Raw genomic sequence first — 24,063 nt, 5'->3', positions numbered from 1 at the left:
CACATAGAGCAAAATTGTTACTGTCCACACGATGCACTATCCTTGGCAAAATTGTTACTGTCCACCGAATGCCCATAGAGGTTATTTTTACCATAGCCTAGTAATGGGTCCTTCATAGCTTCATGCATATAAATGGGTTGCTTTCATTTCACCCTCTCTGACTTTTTTTTTTTACAACAATTTTTATTTTTTATTTTTTTTACAGCAATGAAGGGAACACTACAAGGGAAACCACACACAGCCAATAGTAGGCGATACATGCATTATATCGCACTAGTAGAACAAACTTCACGCATGAGTTTTTTGTGTTGGTATGCACACATAGACAGGACAACCAAAGAGAAATGATTTTTCCATCCTCCTAAAATTGACATAAATATAGTTAATATCTCTAGGTACAAGACTTGTTTCTCCCATCAAGCAAAATTGTAAAGCAACCAAAAACTACACTCATATCCGGCATGATTTGCAACAACTAATATAAGGCATGCAATATGAAAAAGCACGCACATAGCGGGGCCGGATCCACTCGTGCAATAGTCGTTCTAGGGTGCATGGGTTCCACTCATGAAAAGTAGACAACTCCCAATACCGCCGTCGCATGTCGATCCTATGGGTCCCAGCACCGGGACCCAGCAAGCAAATGGGACGCGACGGCAGTCGATGGCCCTTCCTGTTGGCTTTCCTCAGTAACGCAGGTCCGAGTCCCTTTAACTAGTGTCGGATCAAACTCTAGAGCGAGTCGAGAACTGACGGCACTCTTGGAAGGGGCGAGGCTGCTGCCTCACGACGAAGCTCTTGTTAGTTGTTATGGCGGACCTGTACGGTGTCATTCCAGACAACCCCATCTCTTTGAACGGCGCGTTGGACCTCATCCGTGTCCTTAAGTCTCAGATCACTTCCCTTCAAGCCAAAGTGAAGGCAATGCATAACCTTCCACCTTCACAAATGCGTAGCTGTCAAGGGTTTAGGGTTTACCCAATTTCGACGGACTTTTCTCTCATTCTATTGCTCTGATTTCCAGGAGTTGGAGATTGAGAACGCGAGGCTGTCGGGGTCTTCCGTTTGCGCCTACAATGAAGTAACACGGCTTCGAACTTTTTCTATCTTGTTTCTCCTTTTTCCCTTCTTCCTTATTCTATCGAGATTGCTGGTTGTTTTATCTTTCCTAACATTGGAATTTGTTGAGATCGTTGATTGTTTTTTCGTAACTGAGAATCTATTTAGATTGTTGACTTTTATCTTTCACAACTTGGAGAGTTTGGAGTCACAGTCACACACCGAGAACGTTTCGCACTTTGTACCGTTTGATGAGAATGTTTTCCCGTCCTTATATCGGGCTTGTGGAGTAACTTCCCTTAAATTGCCAAACTCCTCGCTCTTAGTTAAGCTCTCTTAGTGAAACACAGACAACCACTATACGCATGTCGCCTATTCCAGACCGAACTTAGGCGACATAGCCTATATTCTCGGTATCTGTTTCTGTTTAATACATCATAACCTCGAAAAGCCATTTCAGAGCTTTTATCGAAGTTGGGAGCCCCTCTTAGATGGGAATATATAAAGGGGAAAATATGTCATCTTTACATCTCCGCCTTGGAACTTGGGCTGCGGCGCCATGGTTCTTTGTTAGTTTTGTCCACACAGTACGTATAGTTCCTCTCGTGTTGCTTGTGCTTCTATTCATCTGCCAACCAAAAATGCAGTCCACGGCTCATGCAGGTCATCTGCTGGCAATTCTGAAAACGTTGGCATATTTTTGGGCTACATAGATTTTGAAAGTGTTCCGTCCTGTAATCTGTAGCAGGATATAAGTAAATTAGAAAGCTGGAGTTCGATGCTCCGGCACTTCATTTTTAGTATCCCATGTTACCCATCTTTTCGTGGCCTTTATCTCTGTATTTGTTAACCATATCTATGTTGCAGCTGAAGGGTATGTTTGATCAGCACCGGCTGACCCTTCACTCTGTGTTTCCACATGGTCAGAGAAAACAAAGTGCATTCAAGGTGGTCATTCATGAATTTTCTACCCATATGGGTGAATGATGGCTTTGGTGGAATTCAAACACATGGAATACAACGTTTCATGCATTTTGCATCAGTTTTTTGTGTAACACAGTGGGCATCACCAACTTTTGAGAACACATAATTCCCTGAACTGCAACATTCCACACAATGAAACCAGCCAGAAAATTTAAAGCAGCAAACCCACATGACGTTCGTATATGGACTTATGGAGTCAAAATAGTCAAATACTTCATGTGAAAAACATGTAACCTGCGTTGCATGTTCCTCAGTCATAAGGATATATTTGTGTTTCACACTATCAGAAAAGACGTGCCTACTACATGTATAAATTATTCCAAAGGAAATATTTATTGTACAGATGTATGTAATGATTGCCTACTGTAGTGGTGGCGTATTTGGTTTGCTCAATAGTCAAAACACTAGGTTTCGTACTCAATCATAGCCATTATTAACAAATAAAAAGATATGCATGTCACATTTCTGTCCAAAATGGAGAGGAGCGTTAAATGCTGCAGAAATCTTTTTCATACATTTTTATTTAAACCTATATTTTGAGAGAATATTTCCTAGGTTTCATTTTTCCTGCATTTCTTGATATGGACATAACTTTTCCTTGCATAGACTTGTAAATAACTCAGATGAACATTACTTTGTTGAAACTCAGGAGTAACATATTTTCATCTTTATCCTTTTCAAGATCACACAATTTATTATTGACTTAGAACTACATAACCTATTTACCTTTATGTGCCATTCGATTCTAGAAGAAAAATTTAGAAACATTTATGTTTTCCATTATTTTATTGCTAAAATCACAATTGCCAACTACCTAGTTTATATAAAAGAAAAAACATAGTAACCAATTAAGTTTCCAGCAATTTCTTGACAAAAACTTTTCTTGGGGAGATTATTGTAAGATTTTTGATATGCAACACCAAACCACCGGATGGAGTCTTTAATAGATACAAAAGGACAAGAAGAGGAATAGAGTCAATAGACTGCTCATGCAAGAGAGAGAGAGAGAGAGAGAGAGAGAGAGAGAGAGGGCAGCAACCTTGACGCCTGCCTCTTGTTATCATTATATACTAATCACAATTTAGTATACAAACAAAATATACAAAATAATATTCTGCCTCAGTGCTCGATCTGGTAACTGCATGTTGTTTCCTACTACTCCAACAAACAAGATTGGAGTTAAGGAAGATACAATAACCTGAAACTGATTGTCTATCATCTGGATCACCGGCCCAATCTGCATTAGTATATGTGAAAACGGTATGTCCATTTAAATCAGTTGCCTTTCTTGTGTAAACGATTCCATCCCCAAGTTTATCCTTAAGATAATGCAAAATACGTTTAGTAGCATACATATATTCTTTTGTAGATGCGTGCATAAACTAAGAAACTTTATTCACTGCATATACTATGTCTAGGCGTGTAAAGTTGAGATATTGCAACATGCCAACTATACTCCGATAAAAACTAGGATTTGGATATGCATTACTCCCATCAGAGGCATTTAATTTTGTTTTGAGAACACCATGAGTCTTGATTGGCTTGCAACTTGTCATACTTGCTCTGTCTAATATATCAAGAGTATTTGTGCTATGTAAGAGTAAACATGTCACCCCTTTTTATCAAGCTCGACACCCAAAAAATTCCGTACTTCACCGACATCCTTTATTTTGAATTGTTGCTTCGATACTTCCTTAACATGAGATATATGACATGAAGAATTTTCAATGAGAACTATGTCATCTACATATATGAGTAGCCAAGTTGTAATTTTACCTGAATGATATATGAATAAGGAATGATCAAGGGAACTTCTGAGAAAACCAGCCTGTTGTACATGAACAAAAAATTTATTGAAACATGAGCGAGATGCTTGCTTATGCCCATATAGTGATCATTGTAACTTACACACCCATTTGGTTGGATCATTAGTAACATAACATGGAGGTTGTTCCATGTAAACTTCTTCTTTCAAAGAACTATGGAGAAAAGCATTTTTAACATCTAACTGATATAAAGTCCATTCACGTGAAATTGCAAGAGAAATGACAACCCGTATTGCTCCCATCTTGACAACTGGACTGAAAGTCTCGTCATAATATTCTCCATATTGTTGAGTGAACCCTCTACCTGCAAGACGAGCCTTATGTCTACCAATACTTCCATCGGGTTTATATTTGAGTTTGTAAACCCATTTTGAACCCACTACATTCTTATTATCCGAATAAGGAACAATCGCCCAAGATTTGTTTAAAGCAGCCATTTCTTCATTCATGGCCTCGACCCAATACTTGTTCTTGCATGCGTGTTCATAACATTTTGGCTCTACCCCCTTTGCTCAATTCTGTCATAAAAAGTTGGAAATTTAAAAGAAGTTATCATAACTTACCCATCTATCAATAGGGTGTCACACACATTCTGATCTACATGGGCAAGTGATGGCAGTTTCTGGAGCGATTGCTGGAACTGATCGTTGAGTATAATAATATTCCTGAAAACTGATTAGGCGAAGACGTGCTGGTCGTCTGAGGAGGTGGAGGCATGCTGTCCATCTGAACACTTGAGGCTGCCTCAAAATCATTTATAATTTTGTCACTGTGTGTGTGGTATGCATCATCTCCTTCACCCAATATTTCAACGTTCACCCATGAATCATAAGTATTATTGCTTGTATTGAACATCGCATGTGGTTCCTTTAACTTTTTCAACTTGTACTCATAAAACAACATGTCGTACGTCTAGTCTTTGGATTGTAGTAGCGATAGCCTTTATAATTCTCTGCATAACTCACAAATCTGCACATAACAACTCCATTTTGAAACTTATTTCTCAAGAAAACATCAACATGAACATAACAGATGCATCCAAAAACACGTAGTGCATCATAGTTGGCTGTTCTTGATGTAAAATAAAGAATAGAGATTTTCCTTCAAGTATGAATAGTGGTACTTGATTAATAACATGAACAACAGTATGGAAGGCTTCACTCCATAAATTCATGGGCACATCTGTGTTATGCATCATACTTAGAGCACTTTCATCTATGTGCCTATGCTTTCTTTCAGCAATACCATTCTGTTGTGGTATGTGTGGACAGAAAATTTGTCTAGTGATCTTATAATTTAGTAAATACTCAGTAAATTCATTTGAAATGAACTCACCACCACCATCACATTGGAAATGCACAATATTACGAGTATTTGTTTTGGACCAAGGCATGGAATTGGGTGAACAAGCGGAAAACTTCTGATTTGCTTTTCATAAAGTGAATCCAAGTGTAACGAGAATAAGAATAAATGAAAACAACATAATATTTACTCCCGGAAGAAGAAGAAATAGGAGCAAGCCCCCAAACATCAGAATAAATGGTGTCAAATAACTTCGAAGCTCGCTTATTTATTGATTGAAAAGGATGAGCGTGACTCTTATAAATATGACAACTTGAGCACATGCTAGACTCACTGACAGGACTTAGACTGGACTTTTGTAATAGTCCGTCTGCAACATGACTTTGAATGAAAGACCGACTACAATGTGCTAAACGACCGTGCCAAAGAGATGGCATTTCATACTCTGTGATATTGACTTCACTATGACTGGGAAAGGATGAATCTGAAACACAAGACTTAGACACTTTTGAAGCTTCTTCAATGACGTACATGTCTCCTTTGCGAACACCCTCAGCGAACGTCTTCTTGGTTCGAGCATCATTGACATAAACAGAAGAAGGACTAAACTCAACAGAAGAATGAGTATCATCAATAAGCTTTGACATGGAAATGATATTTTTCTTGACATTTGGAACAACAAGAACATTCTTTTAAAGGTATGGAGGAATGAGCCATGGATATGTGTGCATTTCCAATATGAGATATTTTGTGATGAGAACCATCTTCTGTGACAACTGAGCCTTTAGTTAAATAAGAGAGAGCACTAGAGAACTTACCTGCATCATCAGTCACATGAGCTGCGACACCAGAATCCTCATACTATTGTCCTTCTTCGTTTTGTTTAAGATTGACTCTGGATAGAGCTGTCATTAACATCTGCTACACATTAGGAGGAATGTTTGATGCCGTTATCATGTTCGACACAGTTGATCCTGCAGCCTTATTGTCACGTCTAACCCGTCTTCCTTTATTTTAGGGGTTATGCCAACATTTTGACTTCACATGACCTTTCTTATTGTTATAAAAACAAGTAGGTATTCTTCGTGGTATATTTCCCTGTGTATTGTGTTTGGTGTAGGAAGAATACCTCTCCCCATCCCTACCTGTGTGTTCTAAACTCTAGGACGACTTCTTTGCAAATCATGGGTGCCAGTGACCAGCACATTATGACTACCAGAATAAGGTAATTCTTGTCGCTATATACGACTTCTTCATGCTGAATCAACTTTGTTTTCAAGTCTTCAAAAGAGGGAAGAACAGGTAATTCCTCTAAAGCAGTGCAGAAAACATTAAAATCTGACCCCAATCCACTCAAAACCTACTCTACCTTGTCCTTGTCACTGACTGGGTGCCCTATGATTGCAAGCTGGTCGTTGACATTTTTGATTTCATGTATGTACTAAAAACTGAGCGTGTTCCTCGCTTGGTATCCTGAATTTGCCTCTTGAGTTGCAGGAATCTCGCTTCTGATACTTGAGAATACATGGTATCGAGTACATTCCACAACTCAAGTGCTGAAAAATCATCATCAACGCCCGCGAGAACTTCTTCAGATAATGTGGAGGTAAGATATGCAACAAGAGATTGATCATGAGCCATCCACGTCTGATATTCAGGATTGATTTGCCATCCACGTTTGATATTCAGGATTGATTTCTGCAACGGTTTCTTGAATTGGTCCAGCAACATTCTTCACCTCTCGCATGATCCATTCTGGTTCTGGTGGCGCAGGTGTGGTACCATTGAGATGTACATAGAGATGGTGACTCTTGATGAAAGGGACAGTTTGACGTTTTCATGTCAAATAGTTGGTATGGTTTAGCTTTTGTGAGATGAGTTGAGAGAGTATACTGGACGACAAGATGGTGGAATTGCGGTTGTGATCCATAGTTGCAGCAATAAAAAATTTTAGGATTAGGGCAGAAATTTTAGGATTAAGTGTAGACGTCAGGAATTAGGGAAGACAACAACTATCAGGAAAATAGAGATAAAAACAAAAATTTTGGGATTAGGGCAGACGGCAGGGATTAGGGTTAGGGCAGATGGCAGGGATTAGCGCAAACACAAATAAAACAGAAATTTTGGAGTTAGGGCAGAAATTAGATATTCTTACTGGACATTCTTAGTGGCAAAACCTGGCTCTGATACCATGTAAGATTTTTGATATGTAACACCAAACCACCAGGTGGAGTCCTTAGTAGATACAAAAGGAGAAGAAGAGGAATAAACTGCTCGTGCAAGAGAGAGAGAGAAGAATGATGGCAACAACCTTGATGCCTGCCCCTTGCTATCATTATGTACTAATCACAATTTAGTATACGAATTACGAACATAATACACAAAATAATATTAAAAATTACAAGTATGCCACCACCCATGCGTGTGCTTAAGATGAGTCAGGTTGGCTTTGATCTGACTAGGCCTGCCCACATCTTAACAATTATCTCAAGATGTGTTATTTACTTGGGAAAATATCAGGAAAACATTGGAAATTGTTAAACTTAAAAAATATAAAGAACAAAATAAGTTATGAGATAATACTAATAGGTTTTCCTGTACAATTCTTGCAAAGATCTTTTCAATATTTTATAAAACCTATTGTGGTTATTTCAAAAATCAATGTATAGTTCTTGCAAAATCTATTATCTAAAATCTAGTTTAAGATATCTTTTCAAGATAGAGAAACTCCATTGGGCCCTTCTCCATTGTGCTTGTAGTTTTACTTTATGTGCCTGTGTTGGTTTAGTTTACTAACTTTATCTCACTTGCTTGATACATCCTTCTATGAAAGCACCTTTCCATTCTTTTCACATTGTTCTCCATTTCCTTGTCGAACTTTTGATACATTAAATGATTCTTAGCAAGTAATGAACAAGCCTTTGCTCACAGCTTTTTTATTTTTTTGCTACTGTTTGGAATCAGGATATGTTGCCCTTTCACCGAAGACTTGTGCACACACAACTCTGTTCCAAAGTAAATTCTGCAGGGTGTGGAGCTGTGGAAGGAAATGATCAATTGCACACAGATGAGGATACCTCATCCCTTAGTTTGAAGCAAGAAGGAACACCATGCACAATTGATAAGATAAATGTATCTAATACATCAAGCAAGGATCGTGTGGCTTCTAATAAAGGTGAAACAGATTTCTCTTCCCTTATCACAGGTGGTGTTGATACTGAGGAAGATGTGCATCAACATGATGAGGTGGGAACTTCATATGACAGTCAAAATGCGATGAAGCATAAAATGAACCAATCAGAAGAGGCTGTGTCAGGTTATCTTCATTAAAATTGTGAGATGATCATTTTCATTATTTAGTCAAAAGTTACATATTAATTGTCCAAAAAGAAACATATGTTCATGTTGCATTCATTTTCTGGTGAATATATGCTTCTTTACCCTGTATTAGCCATCTAAAGGTGTGAAATGATCTTTTAAATTGCTCCATAATATCTGTGATTTTATATGTTTTCTGCATCTCTTGTATACCTTTTTCTGTCTGATTGATCCCTAGGTTATTTTGGTGAATGCAGGTCGTTGTTCAAGGCCCATGTGCAAAAGCACTCGATTTGTTGCTCTAAAGATCATGTACTTTGGTCAAAGGTAATTTCCTAAAGCCAGGCCAACCAAAACTTGGAAAGTATATTGGTTTTCTTGTGGTAAAGTTTCTAATAAGGATAACTCTAGGAATTCTATAAATACTTTCTTCTCTTCCCTTTTCATTTCATTCTCTCTTTTTTTCCTCTTTGTCTTTTCTGATTTGTCCTCAGCAAGGACACAGACTGTCCTGAGTATGATACCTGTGCTAGCTTCTATTTTTCCCTTTATGTTGTCTGGCCAAAGGGATCACACATTTTTCTTGCATCTCCTGTTGCTTTACCTAGTGCACATAAAGGGGTAGCAACCCCTTGACTTGCTCGCTTCTGTGCAAGAATGGGTTTGCGCGATTCCTTTCCAACTGTTGGAGCACCAGAGGACCATGCAGCTCTTTCTCTTTCTCTCCTTTCTCTCTCACACACACATACAAACAAACTTATGATTTGATGGGGTCCTGTGTCACATGGACACTTTACATAGCAGACAGTTCCTGCACCAACACAGTACAATGGTCATCCTGAGATTCTTCACAGGCAGAGCTAACTGAATGGGTGCCGGTATGACTATATATATATATATATATATATCATAGTTACAAATAACGTCCCAAAGTTTTAAACGGCGAGGTTTTTCTTAGGTATGATGCGACGAGCTTGAAAAAAACCGGAAAAAATGGTAAATTTTAAAAAACTGAAAATGGAGGAAAAATAAAATAAGTGAGACACTAATAACACAAACATCAAAAGATAAGTAGATTTGCAACAAATAAAAAATAAAAAATAAAAAAAAACTGTTTGGCATTAAAAAAACTGAAAAAATGAAAAAACACTGAAAAAAATGCGATTTTCGTTTTAAACGTTAAAAAAAACGCTTGAATAATATGTTCTTCATAAAAAACATGTTTTACAGAATGATAGACTTATTATTGCTATAAAGTTACGGTTCATCATTCGTAAACATCAAAATTCATAACAATATCAATCTAGAAAGCACAACAAGTCAACAATTACATAACGTATATCATAATTTCATAACCATAGATTCATAAGTCATAAGGTCCATAAGTCTATGAGATACCGTATCAAAAAACAAGTTTTAGATGTTATGTATTACATCACAAGATGATAATGAAATTGTGAAAATGTTCAATGTTAATACATTTAAAATGAAAGCAATCTTAACTCTCATTCATAATCTTTATCATATTCATTCTCATCCTCATCTCCATCTTCTTCATCTTCATCTTCACGATTTAAAAACACCCCTTTCCTCCCAACGAGAATCAGCCACCCACACACAAATTGATGGTTTAATCGATGATTTCACTTTAAAAATCGATGATTTAACGATGGAAATCGATGATTTCCCTCCACAACGGCACAATCTCTAGGTTAGAAATGAAGAAGGGACAGGTTTTTATAGAGAAAACTCAAAAAAAGGGGATTCGAGCCTCCCTTTTTTGAAATCAGCCCATATCGTACAATACAGACACGATACACCCCCATTTACGTTACATGGGGTGTATCGTATCGTATTTTGTAAATGATACGATGCGTATCGTATGATACGGCCCCGTATCATACAATACGTACAACACTGCATATTTGTATGTTTGTATGTGATGTATACTTAGGAATTCTTTAATGAAATTCCAGTTTGCTAGGCTGATTTCCTCAAACGGGCGGATCACTAGAAATGTCTCTTGGCAAAGATACCCCTTTCTAGATCCCAAGTAGGGATAGTAGAAATCGTTTAGTATGGGATAAAAAATATATAACCTAGCTCTGGTACCAAAATGAGATGGGCTTGGATTTTTTTTTTCTTCAAGTATAAGCTTCCTATACAAAAACGGAGACGGGGCTTAGACTTTTTTTTGGTCCAAGTTGCAGCAAGTTACAGATGTTAAAAAGAGACTGATCTCCTGGATTGTAGATCTTCAAGATCTTTTAAAGACTGATCGTGTTCTTCACAAATGGTTCTATTTCTTGGTTTATAAGTTATGAACCTAATAAATTCAGTCCCTGCACTATTTTCATAGTGCACAACATCACTAGGCATACTTGTAGAAACTTCGTTATTTACAAAGGATCATATATTCTGGTGAGGAAACGTACGGGTTTGGGATTTGAGGTTCTTTGTATTTTAGAATTTTAGCATTAGGTAGCTTTCTTAATTTTAAAGTTTTGTTGGACTCTTTATGTAAAGGGTTAAACATAACCCTAATCATTATTTAGTCTAAAGGAAAAGGAGCAGCCGACAGATTGTGGACTGCTACCTACTCTCTCTTTCTTCCTCACGTTCTCTTCTTCTCCTTCCTATCTACTTCTCTAAGTAACATGGTATCAGCGAAACAGACCTAGGACTGTGCCATATAGGGTTTCACGCTGCTTCCCTCATTCCTCTTCTCTTCATTCAAGCTAAGGTTACACGTCTAAAGTTTCTGCTGCTTACAAAAGAAACACAGATTGTTTGGTGGAAAGGGACTAATCACGTTCAGCATGTAGAGATGTGATTTGCACCCTTATGTTGCTATCAAAGTCGTGATGTTGCTGAAGAACCAAATCTAATGCCGTTGACAAGTTGTTGTCGTTGTTCAAATCTGAATGTCGCAGTGTATCAGATCTGACTCAGTTGATGCCCATTGACAAGTTGTTGTCGTTCAGATCTGAATGTTGCAGTGTATCAAACCTGACTCAGTTGATGCCGTTGAAGAAATTCAGTCCAGAGAAATTCTAAGCTGCTTGGCCTTGTGGTGCCTGGTTAATTCTCACAGTTAAAGCATCATCGAAGTTGAGTGGAGCAGGTAGGTTTTTGTTGAACTCTGGCTGCAGTAAATCTGTGCATGTTAGTCTATATTCAGTGACTCAGTCTGTCGTAGGTTTGTGTTGAAATCTGGCTGCAGTAAATCTGTACATGTTAGGCTACATTCAGTCTACCGTGGGCTTTTATATTCTCTTATTTTTGAGGTTCTAGCATGGCTGCCAATAAATCTATACAACATGATAGAACTTGTAGAAACACGAACAAGGAGAGAAAGAAAACGACGATCACGATGTAACGTGGAAAAAACCCTCAACTAGAGGGAAAAAAAACCACGGATGAGGAGGAGCCGGTGCCCACTAGCCGCCAGACTCTCTCTCTCTCTTAAGATTTCATTAACACCAAAGATTAGGGTTACAATGCTATAAGTATGCCCTAATAAGGACATACTGGATCGGGTCCAGATCTGGACACCCGTATACCAATAACCTTCAACACTCCCCCTCAAGTTGGGCATACATATCAAACATGACCAACTTGGATACATTTCTCTCAAATGAAGTTGAAGATTGAAGATAGAGCTTTCGTCAGAATATCAGCGGTTTGGTCTTCAGACTTCATGTAAGGTAAGATCAACTCTTTAGCATCAATCCTTTCATGGATGAAGTGACGATCAATTTCAACATGCTTTGTTCTGTCATGTAGAACATGGTACTTGTTGTCACAGTACATCTTCATAGGTCCTTCAATCTCTATTCCAATATCAGTCAACAATATTTTCAACCATAGTAACTCTAACACCCCCATAGCAACGGCTCTATATTCTCCCTCTGCACTAGATCGAGAACATACATCCTGTCTCTTACTCCTCCATACTACAAGGTTTCCTCCTAAGTAGACACAGTACCCTGTATTTGACCGTCTAGTATCAGCACAACCTGCCCAGTCTGCATCAGAATACCCCTCGATCTCAACAGTCTCTTGTTTCACATACAAGAGTCCCTTGCCAGGATTTCTCTTCAAGTAACATAAAACTCTGTCCACAGCCTTCAGATGTGCATCAGTAGGTGCATGCATAAATTGACTCAATACATTCACCGCAAAGGTAATATCTGGTCTCGTGAGAGTAAGATAGATCAACTTCCCAACCAGACGTTGATATCTTCTCTTAGCTTCTTCACCGAGCAGCTCTCCATCTCTAAGTCTCAACTTGTGTCCTGTGTCAAGTCGGGTAGAAGCAGGTCTACACCCCAATTTATCACTCTTCCAACAGGTCTAATGTGTATTTCCTTTGCTTTAGCACAAGGCCAGTACTAGATCTAGCAATCTCAATACCAAGGAAATACCTCAGCTTGCCAAGATCCTTGAGATCAAATTCCGTAGCTAGTAACCCTTTTAACTTGATGATCTCCTCTCATCATTTCCTGTGACTATCATGTCATCCACATAAACAAGTAGAAGAGTGACCCTGCCCTCTTTTTTCTTCACAAATAGAGTGTGATCTCCATTCCCTTGTTTGTACCCATGATGTTGCATTACTCGTCTCAGTCGTTCGAACCATGTTCTGGGTGACTGCTTGAGGCCATATAAGGCCTTTTTCAGCTTACAACACTGCTCTGGTTCTTCATATCCTGGAGGCATATGCATATAGACTTCTTCTTCGAGGTCACCATTAAGGAAGACATTCTTAACATCTAGTTGGTACATTTTCCACTCCTTCATCACAGCTAGGGATATAACAACTCTAACTGTCTTCATTTTCGCAACAGGAGCAAAGCTCTCCCAGTAGTCAATTCCATATTTTTGGCTAAACCCCTTGGCCACAAGACGAGCTTTATATCTTTCAACACTTCCATCTGGTTTGTACTTGATGGCATACACCCATTTGGATCCAACTAGGTGAGCCGTCTCAGGAATCTTCACAACTTCCCATGTCATGTTTCTTCTCAAGGCTTCCATTTCTTCTTCCATAGCATCAGCCCACTTGAAATCACTTTGAGCTTCAGCAACGGTCCTGGGAATCACAGCCAAGGAAAGAGAAGAAACAAAACACTTGTAATCCTTGCCAAGTCTGGAATAAGATACAAAATTACCAATAGGGTGTTCAGTACATGACCTGACACCATTTCTCAGGGCAATGGGAAGATCTTCATTTTTCTTTTCACCCTCATCTTGAGTCTTCAAGGGAGGACTTGGTTCATCCAAGGAAGGAGTGACATTGGGATTGGCAGTAGATCTCGCACCACAAGTCACATCCTCTGTCCGAGCACCTCGTCTAGAGTAGACCTGTCCAAACAAACAATTGCCTTCCTTCTCAATACCAGTGTCACACCCTTCCTCCTTCTCAGCCACATCAACAACAGTGAGAGGTTCTGCTTTCCTGTAGTCCAAAAAATCTGTAAATTGGAGTTCCTGACTCTGAGAAAGTGAGAATACTCTTCCCTAACCACAGACTTCTCCCCCTGAAGAGGATTCTCACCAAAGTAAGAGGCATGTTTCAAGAAGGTAACATCCCTCGTAACATAAACTCTACCAGTGAGGGGGTCAATACATCTGTATCCTTTTTGAGTAGGGGAATACTCAACAAACACACCTTTGATAGACCTGGGATCAAGTTTTTTAATATTAGGGCTGTGATTATGTATAAAACACACACAGCCAAAAACACGAGGAGGAAGTAGAAATGGTGGACGACTGTCAGGAAGTAATGAATGGGGAGTCCGACCATTCAGAACACGACTGGGCATGCGGTTGATGAGATACGCACTAGTGAGGACAGCATCACCCCAATAGTGTTTGGGAAGATTTCTCTGAAACAGAAGGGCCCTGGTGACATTAAGAAGCTGGCGATTTTTTCTTTCAGCCACTCCATTTTGTGGAGAGGTATAACTACAAGAAGTCTCATGAACAATCCCCCTTTGTCGAAGAAAATCCTCAACAGACTGACACATATACTCACGGGCATTATCGGACCTGAAGGTTTTAATATTGCCACCATATTGAGTGTGCACAAGAAGGATGAAAGTCTCTATGATATGAGGAACCTCACTGCGATCTTTTAACAAGTACACAAAGGTAGCCCGAGAGTAATCATCAATAAAAGTGATAAAATACTGAAAACCTTGACGGGTATGAATTCCCGAAGGCCCCCACACATCCGAGTGAACCAAAGAAAAAGCTTCATTAACACAACCAGTAGAAACAGGGTACGAAGCCCTCACATGTTTGGCAAACTGACACACATCACAAGAAATCAAAGACAAGTTCAAAGAAGAACACAAATCGGGAAACAACTGTTTCAAAATCCCAAAAGGTAAATGCCCAAAACGTTCATGCCAGTACAAAAAAGACTGAAGACAATCTTCTCTCCGTTTTTCTGTCTTGCTAATCGCTGTCATAAGAGCTGTAGCCACATGTATGAGAAGACGATATAGGCCATCAGACGCCAAACCAATCCCAATCCTCTTTCCTGTCACCAAGTCCTGCAAAACACAACGGTCGACAGAAAAAATAAGTTCACAGTTCAGCTCTTTAGTAAGTTTACTAACTGACAAGAGATTTAAGGGAAACTGGAGAACATGTAATGCTCCCCGCACATGAAATTTGTCCAACAAGGACAGAGTCCCTTCACCTGCCACAACAGTAGATGAACCATCTGCGAGAGAACCTCGTTCCCTTCCCGAAGGTAACTTATATTCATGAAACAATTTTGGGTTACCTGTCATGTGGTGAGTGGCACCACTATCCACAATCCATTCCCCCACAGAAGAGTTACCTGTATCGCCAATAACTGCAAGAGCTTGATTAGCTTTTGTCTCATCAGGTGTCGCGGCCTGGTTGACATCGATCCGACCCAAGTAGGCCCTCAGTTCACGAAGCTGGTCAGCAGAAATGGAGACTTTTTCTCCACTGGATTTTTGCACCTCAGACACAGGCATCCTCCCAATAGAAGACCTCCCTTTGTTTCCCTTCTTCTCTGGATGAAGATCCCAACAATAATCCACGGTGTGACCAGTCTTCTTGCAGTGAGTGCATCTGCGAAGGGATCTAGACGGGCCGCAAGGACCACGACTCACAAGAGCGGATCTCTTATGATAGGGCACAAGATCCCTCTTCCCCTCATTTGTAACAAGCCTTCTCTGTTCTTTCGCTTCAACACAGGAGTACACATCTTCAATACTGGACACCTCTCCTGAATTCAGAATCTGGCTTCTAACACCTTCAAACTCATCATTTAAACCTGCTAAAAAGAGGAACACCCTGTTTTCCCATTCCTGAGCAACATAAAGTGCCTGATCTTGGGGACAATGCCAAGGAATATCAAAATGATAGTCAAGCTCTTCCCACTTGGCTTTCAAAGCCCCATAGTACTCTGCAACAGAAGAGTTCCCTTGTCGAAGGCCATAGACTGTCTTGATTATTTGGTAAGTACGAATTGCCGTTTTCTTTTGGCCATACATTTGCTCTAGGACCACCCACATGTCTCTAGCAGTCTTCTTCCGAAGGATAAGGGGCTGAATATCGGCGGAGACGGAGTTGACAATCTAAGTTTTCACTTGATTATCCTCAAGAAACCAAGTATGCCACACACCACTTGTTCTTGCTGGTTCGGGGTTGCTCCCATCGATATAGGCCATCCGACCACGGCCAGCAATCCCCATAGTCATAGCAGGCGACCACGAGAAATAGTTCTCCTTTGTAAGGCGAAGAGTGATGACCTGCATGGGAACATTCTCAGTTCTAAAAGCTCCGATTTCGGTTTGATTTGTGTTGACGGTTGACGAGGAAGAAGCTGCCATAATCACAGACCAGTCTAGCAACGGGCACGGGCGGCGGTAAAACTCGAGAGGCACCAGCGGAATACCAAAGGGCGACGTCCGGTCGGCAGCAAGGGCAGCGACAGAGAGCAAGTCTCGACAACAAGGGAGACAGGAAGCAGCAGCACAACACAGCACAAAAAATAGCAGATAGGCAGGGAGCAGGCAACAGACAAAACGGAGGAGAACGCCGAAACCCCACCGGCGGTAGAGACAGCAAGAGGGCGGCGTCGAAAAACCGAGAGAACGGCGCTGGGCGGGTCGTCAGAACCAGGCGGAGACAGATCGCCGGAACCAGGCGGAGGCAGAGGCAGAGCGGCGCTAGGTGGGTTGCAGAACCAGGCGGAAGCAGAGGGCGGCGCTAGGTCGCCGGAAAAAGGGCCGGAACCTGAGCGGCGCTGGGCAGGTCGTCGCTGGGCGGAGGCCTCGGGTGCGACGGGCGAAGCTCGGGCACGTGCGTCGGGCGCAGGCGTCAGGTGCGTGCGATGAACAGTGCCGGGCGAGACGATGAACAGCGCCGGGCGAGTCGATGAACAGTGCCAGGCGATGAACAGTGCCGGGCGAATCCTCCTCCAACACGAACAAAAGACAAATGACCAACCAGTAACGCCGAAACTTCACGGCTCTGATACCATGTAGAAACACGAACAAGGAGAGAAAGAAAACGACGATCACGATGTAACGTGGAAAAAACCCTCAACTAGAGGGAAAAAAAACCACGGATGAGGAGGAGCCGGTGCCCACTAGCCGCAAGACTCTCTCTCTCTTAAGATTTCATTAACACCAAAGATTAGGGTTACAATGCTATAAGTATGCGCCAGACTCTCTCTCTCTTAAGATTTCATTAGCACCAAAGATTAGGGTTACAATGCTATAAGTATGCCCTAATAAGGACATACTGGATCGGGTCCAGATCTGGACCCATATACCAATAACCTTCAACAGAACTGAATCTGGAAATCAGCAATCAGAGGCTGGTGTCGATTACAAAACTTTCTCAAATCCATTTTCTTTTGGATCTACTATCAAACCTGATGGAGCCAACTATGATGTATAGGCCATAATATGGGAAGAAATAACATGGGAAGAAATAACATGGGAAGAAATATGTATTGAAAGAAGATGAACGAGTTGAAAAGATTGGTAAATACACATGGTGGGAGGAAGAAAACAACATAATTAGTGCTTGACTTATGAATAGCACTCAGCTTCACATTGCAGCAGGGCTTTGTTATTATAATATATGTGGAATTCTCTCCGGCAAACATACTCTCAAGACAAAAACATCAACAAAATTTTACAAGTTCAGCAAGAATCGTTACAAATGCATCCAGATGACGTGGATTTAACTGAATACTTTACAAAGTTGAAGTTCACTTATGAAAATATGAACTTCTTAAAACCGCCCTGTAAGCATTGTCTCAAATCTCACATGGAGCAAATGTTTGTTGTTAAATTTTTTGCAGACTATCTGCTGATTATTTTGCAGCCAAGGCTCAAATGCTTACAAATTCAGATTTTTTCTGATTTTGATGAGGCCTTCAATAGGCTAAACAGATTGGCTGGTACTGTTCCTCCATCCTCAAACAACTCACAGTCATCTGCCTTTGCCTCATTTGGAGGAGGAAGAAGTGGACTATATACTCTTCCAGTGGTAGAGGAAGAGGCCGGAGTCCTGGAGGATGTGGAAGACTTCAATGCACATATTGTGGCCGTCTTGGCCACTTAGAGGATAGGTGCTGGAACAAAGTGGGTAAACCTAACTCATTCGCATCTTCGACTGTGACATCTTTATCTAGTTTTACTCCAAACACACAGTATATCAGTATTGTTCCTAAGGCGAATCCCACAGCTGCTTCAGTAGATGCTACATCTCTTAATTTAAGTCCGGCTGAACTTGATTTAATTATGGAGCATCGATCAAATACTACACCTTTTACCTCATCGGCATCTACAGCTATCACAAATTCAACATATTCTGCAGGTAGAACTTCTTTTAATGGTTGTTGGATAATTGATTCTGGAGCATTTAAACACTTTTGTGGAGATACTAGTATTTCAAACCTGCAGAAATTTAGTTCCCCTCAGCAAGTTCGATTGGCAGATGGAAGGCTATCTCCGGTAGAAGGGCTTGGAGATGTTTATCTATCTTGATCTTTTCATGTTCTTGATGTGCTATATACTCCTGAATTCCCAAAGAATTTGTTATCTGTTAGCAAACTAACTAAAGAGATGAATTGCCAAGTTACTTTTAACCCAGTTACTTGTGTATTTCAGGATCTATCGACTGGGAGCAAGATTGGTGGAGGCCATGAGAGATGAAATCTACTTCTTGGATACATCGGATAAGAAGACATCATTCTTAGTTGATTCATCTTCAAGTGCTTTCCAATGGCATCTCAGATTGGGTCATCCATCATTCCCTAACTTCTATCGAGTGTGAAGCTCGTCAACTGGGCAAGCATAGTCATACTTCCTTTCTATCGAGTCAAAGTCAGTCTAGCCGAAATTTATTTGATTTAGTTCATGTTGATGCTTGGGGGCCTAGTCAGGTTACAAGTCGCTTGTCGTTTCCTTATTATCTTTCCATTGTTGATGATTTCTCTTGTGTCACATGAGTTTTTTTGATGAAAAACAGAACTGAAGCTTCTTGTATCTTGAAATCTTTCATATTGGAAATAAAAACTCAATTTAATTCCTGTGTCAAGGTTATTCGCACTGACAATACTCTCAAATTCAAATCTAGTTCTCTACTTGAATGTTATAAATCCCATGGTATCGTGCCACATTTTACATGCCTTCACACGTCTCAACAAAATGTAGTTGAAAGAAAACATCGCCATTTATTGGATATTGCCCGTACGATCATGATTCATTCACATATGCCTTTCAAATTTTGGGGGGATGCAATTTTGACTGCATGTTACCTAATAAATAGAATGCCATCCTCTTCCGTAGACAACAAGATTCCAATTCAAATTCTCTACCCAAACAAGGCTTTGTTCTCTTTACCGCCACGTGTTTGGATGCATATGCTTTGCTTTGTACATAAACTTGGACCTAATCGAGATAAACTAGCTGCGCAAGCAAGTAAATATGTATTTGTGGGATACCCTAGAAATAAAAAAGGGTATCAATGCTTAGATCCTATATCTAATCAAGAGTTTGTCAGTGCCAATGTAACCTTTCTCGAGTCTTCTCCATTCTTTCCTACAAGTCCTTCATTTCCAAAGTTTGAGATGCCCCCTTCTGTTCCACTTCCAATTCCTCCCATTCCACTTGAGTCCCTTCTTTTGTCATCATCACCCACCTGTTCCAATCCCTCCATTCCATGGTTTAAAGATCCTCCTCTCATATATTAAAGAAGGAATCCATCATCTAATGACCCTGCACCTACGTCACATAGGTATGGGTGCGGGTACAGGTACATACCATTTTTAAAAAACTTGGGTGCGGGGGTACGGCCATACACACACACGCACATATACATATATATGTCAAAAAATTTCAAACAGAATAACATATTCACACACACACACATATATATATATATATACAAACAAAATAACATATTCATAAATCATAAAAAAAAGGAACACTACGAAGCAAGAATGAAGAATCACATAAGGGTTTATAGTGGCCCACCCACTTCCTTTATGCGACACATTTACATTTTGTCGGTTTGTACACTACTACTCCGATAATGGAGCCTTTTACTGTTTTATTTTGTTGGGTAGCCATCAATAGTTGGTGACTTTTGACGCTTCTTGTAATCAGTGCGACGATCATGGTGACTGTGGTGGTTGCTCGGTCTCTCGACTACATGGTTGCTGGCATTACTGTATTCAAAGATTCTTTTTTGAGGAGCTTCCTGTCGTTTTGTGGTTACATAGTTAGTACAATTCTTAACATAGTTAGTACAATTCTTAAGAAAAAATTTTCTTCTTTTTAGAAGGAAAAGTCACTTTTGTCATCTTGGACGACTCCTTTTCCGCATTCATTCCTTCAATTTTCGTCTGCACATATAGCACATAGCTGTAGGGTGCTTTCTGAATTGACAAAAAGGCTTATGCATCTCTGGATCATTCCTAAGATCGCCTTTTTCAATTTTGTCCACAAATTGTTGGAATTTCTCTGTCACCTTGGCGTTCTTTCTTTTGCTGTAGCTTAAGATCATACATCTATTGTTAGATGAATGATGCAAACAAATGCTTTTTTTTAGAAAGATCATTCCTTTTTGAACGAGAACCTTTAATCTCAAAGCTCTTCTTGTATGAATAAATTTGGCCAAATCCTGTGGCTGAGGGTAGGGCTTTGGTTTTTGGCTAACGTCAAAGGTTATCTAAAAATTATTCCCCACTAATCCAATATGGATGATATTAAGAGAGACAGAGGGTTTATATAATAAGATTTTAATAAAGTCTGCCTGAGTAGCCTGCAGCCCTGTCTGCGCGTGATTATCTGTCTAAGGCACCGAGAGGCTGTTCCACGGCTTGCACAAAAGAGAGAGGGGGGGGGGGGGGGCGGGATGACAGAGAGAGGGAGAGAGAGAGCGAGCTTTTTCACATTTTAAACAAGGCGGAAAAATGGAGAGGAGAAAAGTTAAAAGATGGCTCTTCATCCGAGCCATTGGATTCGGCCCATATGATTCCACAAATATCTGGAAATTAAGTGTCATGGCAAATACCTGTTTCTCTCTCTCTCTATATATATATAGATGTATGTAATGTATTGTGTGTGTGTATGTATAACACGATTGAGCAAGAAGGGGGGGGGGGGGAGAGAGAGAGTTCTTTATATCTTTGAAAAAAAGCCACATCTTGAAGAAAAGTTCTTGATAAGAACCTTCCCATAAAACCTATGTCACACGGATACGGGTACGGGTATCCTATGGATACGGGTACGGGTACGGGGACACGGCATTTTCCAAATTTTAGGATACGCGGATACGGCGAATATTATATTCAAAAAAATTAAAAATGATAATAAAGAAAGTCTCAAACAAAACATTGTTCATCACCAATCTCAAAAGTGATAACTGCTAAGACATAAGCAAGAAAGTCTCAAACAAAGTGGCTGTGCAATAGACGCAGCTGATCCAGAACCTCCAGAACCACAACTTGTAGGTTGAGACTGAGACACTGTTTTTCCTTTCCTCGCCATACTACATTAAACATATAATGAACATAAACATGCAGTTACAAAACATATAATGAACATAAAACGTCTGAAATAAAACAGCCGAGGAAATATGCATACTATCATGTTATAAACTTCTAAAATTAACATTTTATATGTTAATGCCATCTAGATTGCATGCTAGAAGCCAATAGAATCATTAATTTCCCAACAACAGCCGAGTTCATCTATAATATCTAGCTGCGATCGACTATGTAGCTGAACCTGCTACATATCTAGCATCATCAACAACAACGAAGGCTACATATCTAGCATCATCAACAACAACGAAGACTACATATCTAGCATCATCAACAACAACGAAGGCAAAATCCCCAAATCCCAAAATCAAACAAAAAAAAGAAAATATCGCACATAGCAGTGAAGAATAGGATCCTTAACCGTCCAATCTTCAAACCAAAACATCCCAAAATCGGTAAGAAATACCCAATCTAAAAAATCCCCAAATGAAAGTTGAAACCCTAACTTCTAATGTCGAAAATAATAGATAAAACACTTACCTGTCTGTCGCCGGACGCCACCAGATGTCGCCGTCGCCGTCGCCCGCCATTGCCGAACTGTGCTGCCGTGGAAGTCGTCGAGGTAAGGAAAGTCGACTGTCGGAGGGTAAAGTCGCGTAAAGAGAAAACGACGGTTTAAAAGAAAATCGGGTTGGTTTGGATCGGGTTTGACCCAGACCCGATCCAAAACGTATCCTGCGGTGTCCCCGTGTCGGGATCCCCGTGTCGGCGTGTCGACGCCGGTACTTGACCTTCCCAGCCGTATCCGTGTGACATAGCATAAAACTAATGGATGGATTATTGGTGACTATGATATGTATGACCTATACTGGTGCATGTGTTACTAATTATTTTCTCTTTTTATAGGTAGTAAAATGTGCTTTAATCACTTAGATTTTAATCTTTTGTTCCACTGTTAGGTTCTTTGGTTTTGCTTCAGAAGCAACAAGAAGCCCAACTATTGAGGTACATTCACCTATCGTTCATAGTTCTTGAGAATTGTTACATAAGTATGATTAACGTTGGATTTGCCAAGAGTTTGACAGGTAATTTCACATTGTACAGTGAATGGCATGTTAACATGTAGCATGTGCATTGTGACCTTATTATATAGGAATATGCCTCTGGAGACAGTGGACGTTATTGGTGCCATTGTGTTCAAGAAACCCTAGTTCCTTCACATTCACTGTTTGTAGACAAAAACCCCTTCCTTTTGCTAGCTACATTGCCTGCCTAGGCTCCCCAGTCATAATCCTAGCCCACATAAGTGCTTCTAATTCCAGGCAACCAGCAGGTCAGTACTTAGTCTTTGTTTTTTTTTTCCCTTAATGTCTTAAAGAAGTAAAATGCATGTACCTCTTAATTGTTTCTGATCATAGGTGTGCGTCAGCTGGTCTTGCAGTTTCCAAGTTAATGTACTTATGTTCACTAGGCTGACTGATTCTGCGTGCTCTATATTGTTGAAACACTTGTAGCAAATTGTATTATGTGATACACAACAATATCTTGCCCTTTTATCTCCTCTAGTTTGTAGTCTATATACAACTACTTAGCTTGTTCTGTTGTCCAGCATTTGCATTGGTTGGAACAGAGACATACTATGCCACTGTCTAATGTTTGATTCCTTTGAAATAGTCACAAGAACAATATATTGAATGTTGTAATCTGGTGCATTTATTAGCCTGCTTTTCCACAAAAAAACTCCAATGCTAGTGTAATCTATTTTAAGAGAACCCAAATTGGCCTTTCGTGGACATAATGCATTTGGACTTGAATAGATGGACTTAAAATTGATGATATTGTTTTAAAACAAGTACTTGTTTATTTGAAGTACAAGTTATGAAATGCTCAGATTTGAGGTCAAATAAGCAGTACGAACTTGGATTTGGATGGACCGTTCAATAAAAGGTCCATAAACTTGTTTACAGCTTGGAATTCAATCTATATCATGCAAGAACTTAAATACATAAATATGTATATGTGACCTGTTCACACACAAAATCAACATATTATATCTACAGAGTTGAACCTGTTTTCATAAGAGTGTGTGCATGTGTGTGTGTGTATATATATATATATATATATATATATATATAATCAGTATTTAATGATCTTATTTCCAGATTGCAATGAAAATAAATGTAAATGTTTACACGTGACACATTTCTATTTGCACATAACACATCATAATTGTGTGTAATTGGCCAAAATTTTGACAAAAGATGGCTACGAGCATATCTACATATATGCACACATAGATATACATGTTTTATCACCCATAAGCTGTTTCACATTCTCATTACATATTCTGTTTCATGTTTAGATCCCTTAATCTGATTGAAATTCACATTGCATGATATTTTTCACATCATACATCACATAAAGTGTAGTTATTTCACATTGCACATCCCCCATAAAACCTACAATTCAACAAGTAGTTCTCGGTGCTTATCCCAGGTTATTTCTCATGTTGCCAAA

The 24,063-nt window shown here is 39.7% G+C and overlaps 1 protein-coding gene across 7 annotated transcripts in view; it reads left to right on the top strand.

Moving 5' to 3' along the window:
• Nucleotides 1-669: 669 nt before the first annotated feature.
• LOC116261108 (uncharacterized) overlaps nucleotides 670-24,063 on the top strand; it is a 109,831-nt gene continuing 86,437 nt past the window's right edge. For 2 of the 7 annotated variants that reach the window (XM_031639757.2, XM_050078011.1), the window contains exons 1-5: nucleotides 676-921; nucleotides 1,025-1,081; nucleotides 8,136-8,487; nucleotides 8,747-8,816; nucleotides 22,506-22,551. In XM_031639757.2, coding sequence (XP_031495617.1) covers nucleotides 811-921; nucleotides 1,025-1,081; nucleotides 8,136-8,487; nucleotides 8,747-8,816; nucleotides 22,506-22,551 — 636 coding nt within the window. In that variant the 5' untranslated portion in view covers nucleotides 676-810. The other 5 variants (XM_050078009.1, XM_031639750.2, XM_031639725.2 and 2 more) reach the window with 5 other exon arrangements.

Source organism: Nymphaea colorata, chromosome 1 (genome assembly GCF_008831285.2).
Source record: "Nymphaea colorata isolate Beijing-Zhang1983 chromosome 1, ASM883128v2, whole genome shotgun sequence".
NCBI classification, from domain to species: domain Eukaryota; kingdom Viridiplantae; phylum Streptophyta; class Magnoliopsida; order Nymphaeales; family Nymphaeaceae; genus Nymphaea; species Nymphaea colorata.
Note: the sequence above shows the minus strand (reverse complement) of the source record. Positions and strands in the feature narration are given on the sequence as shown.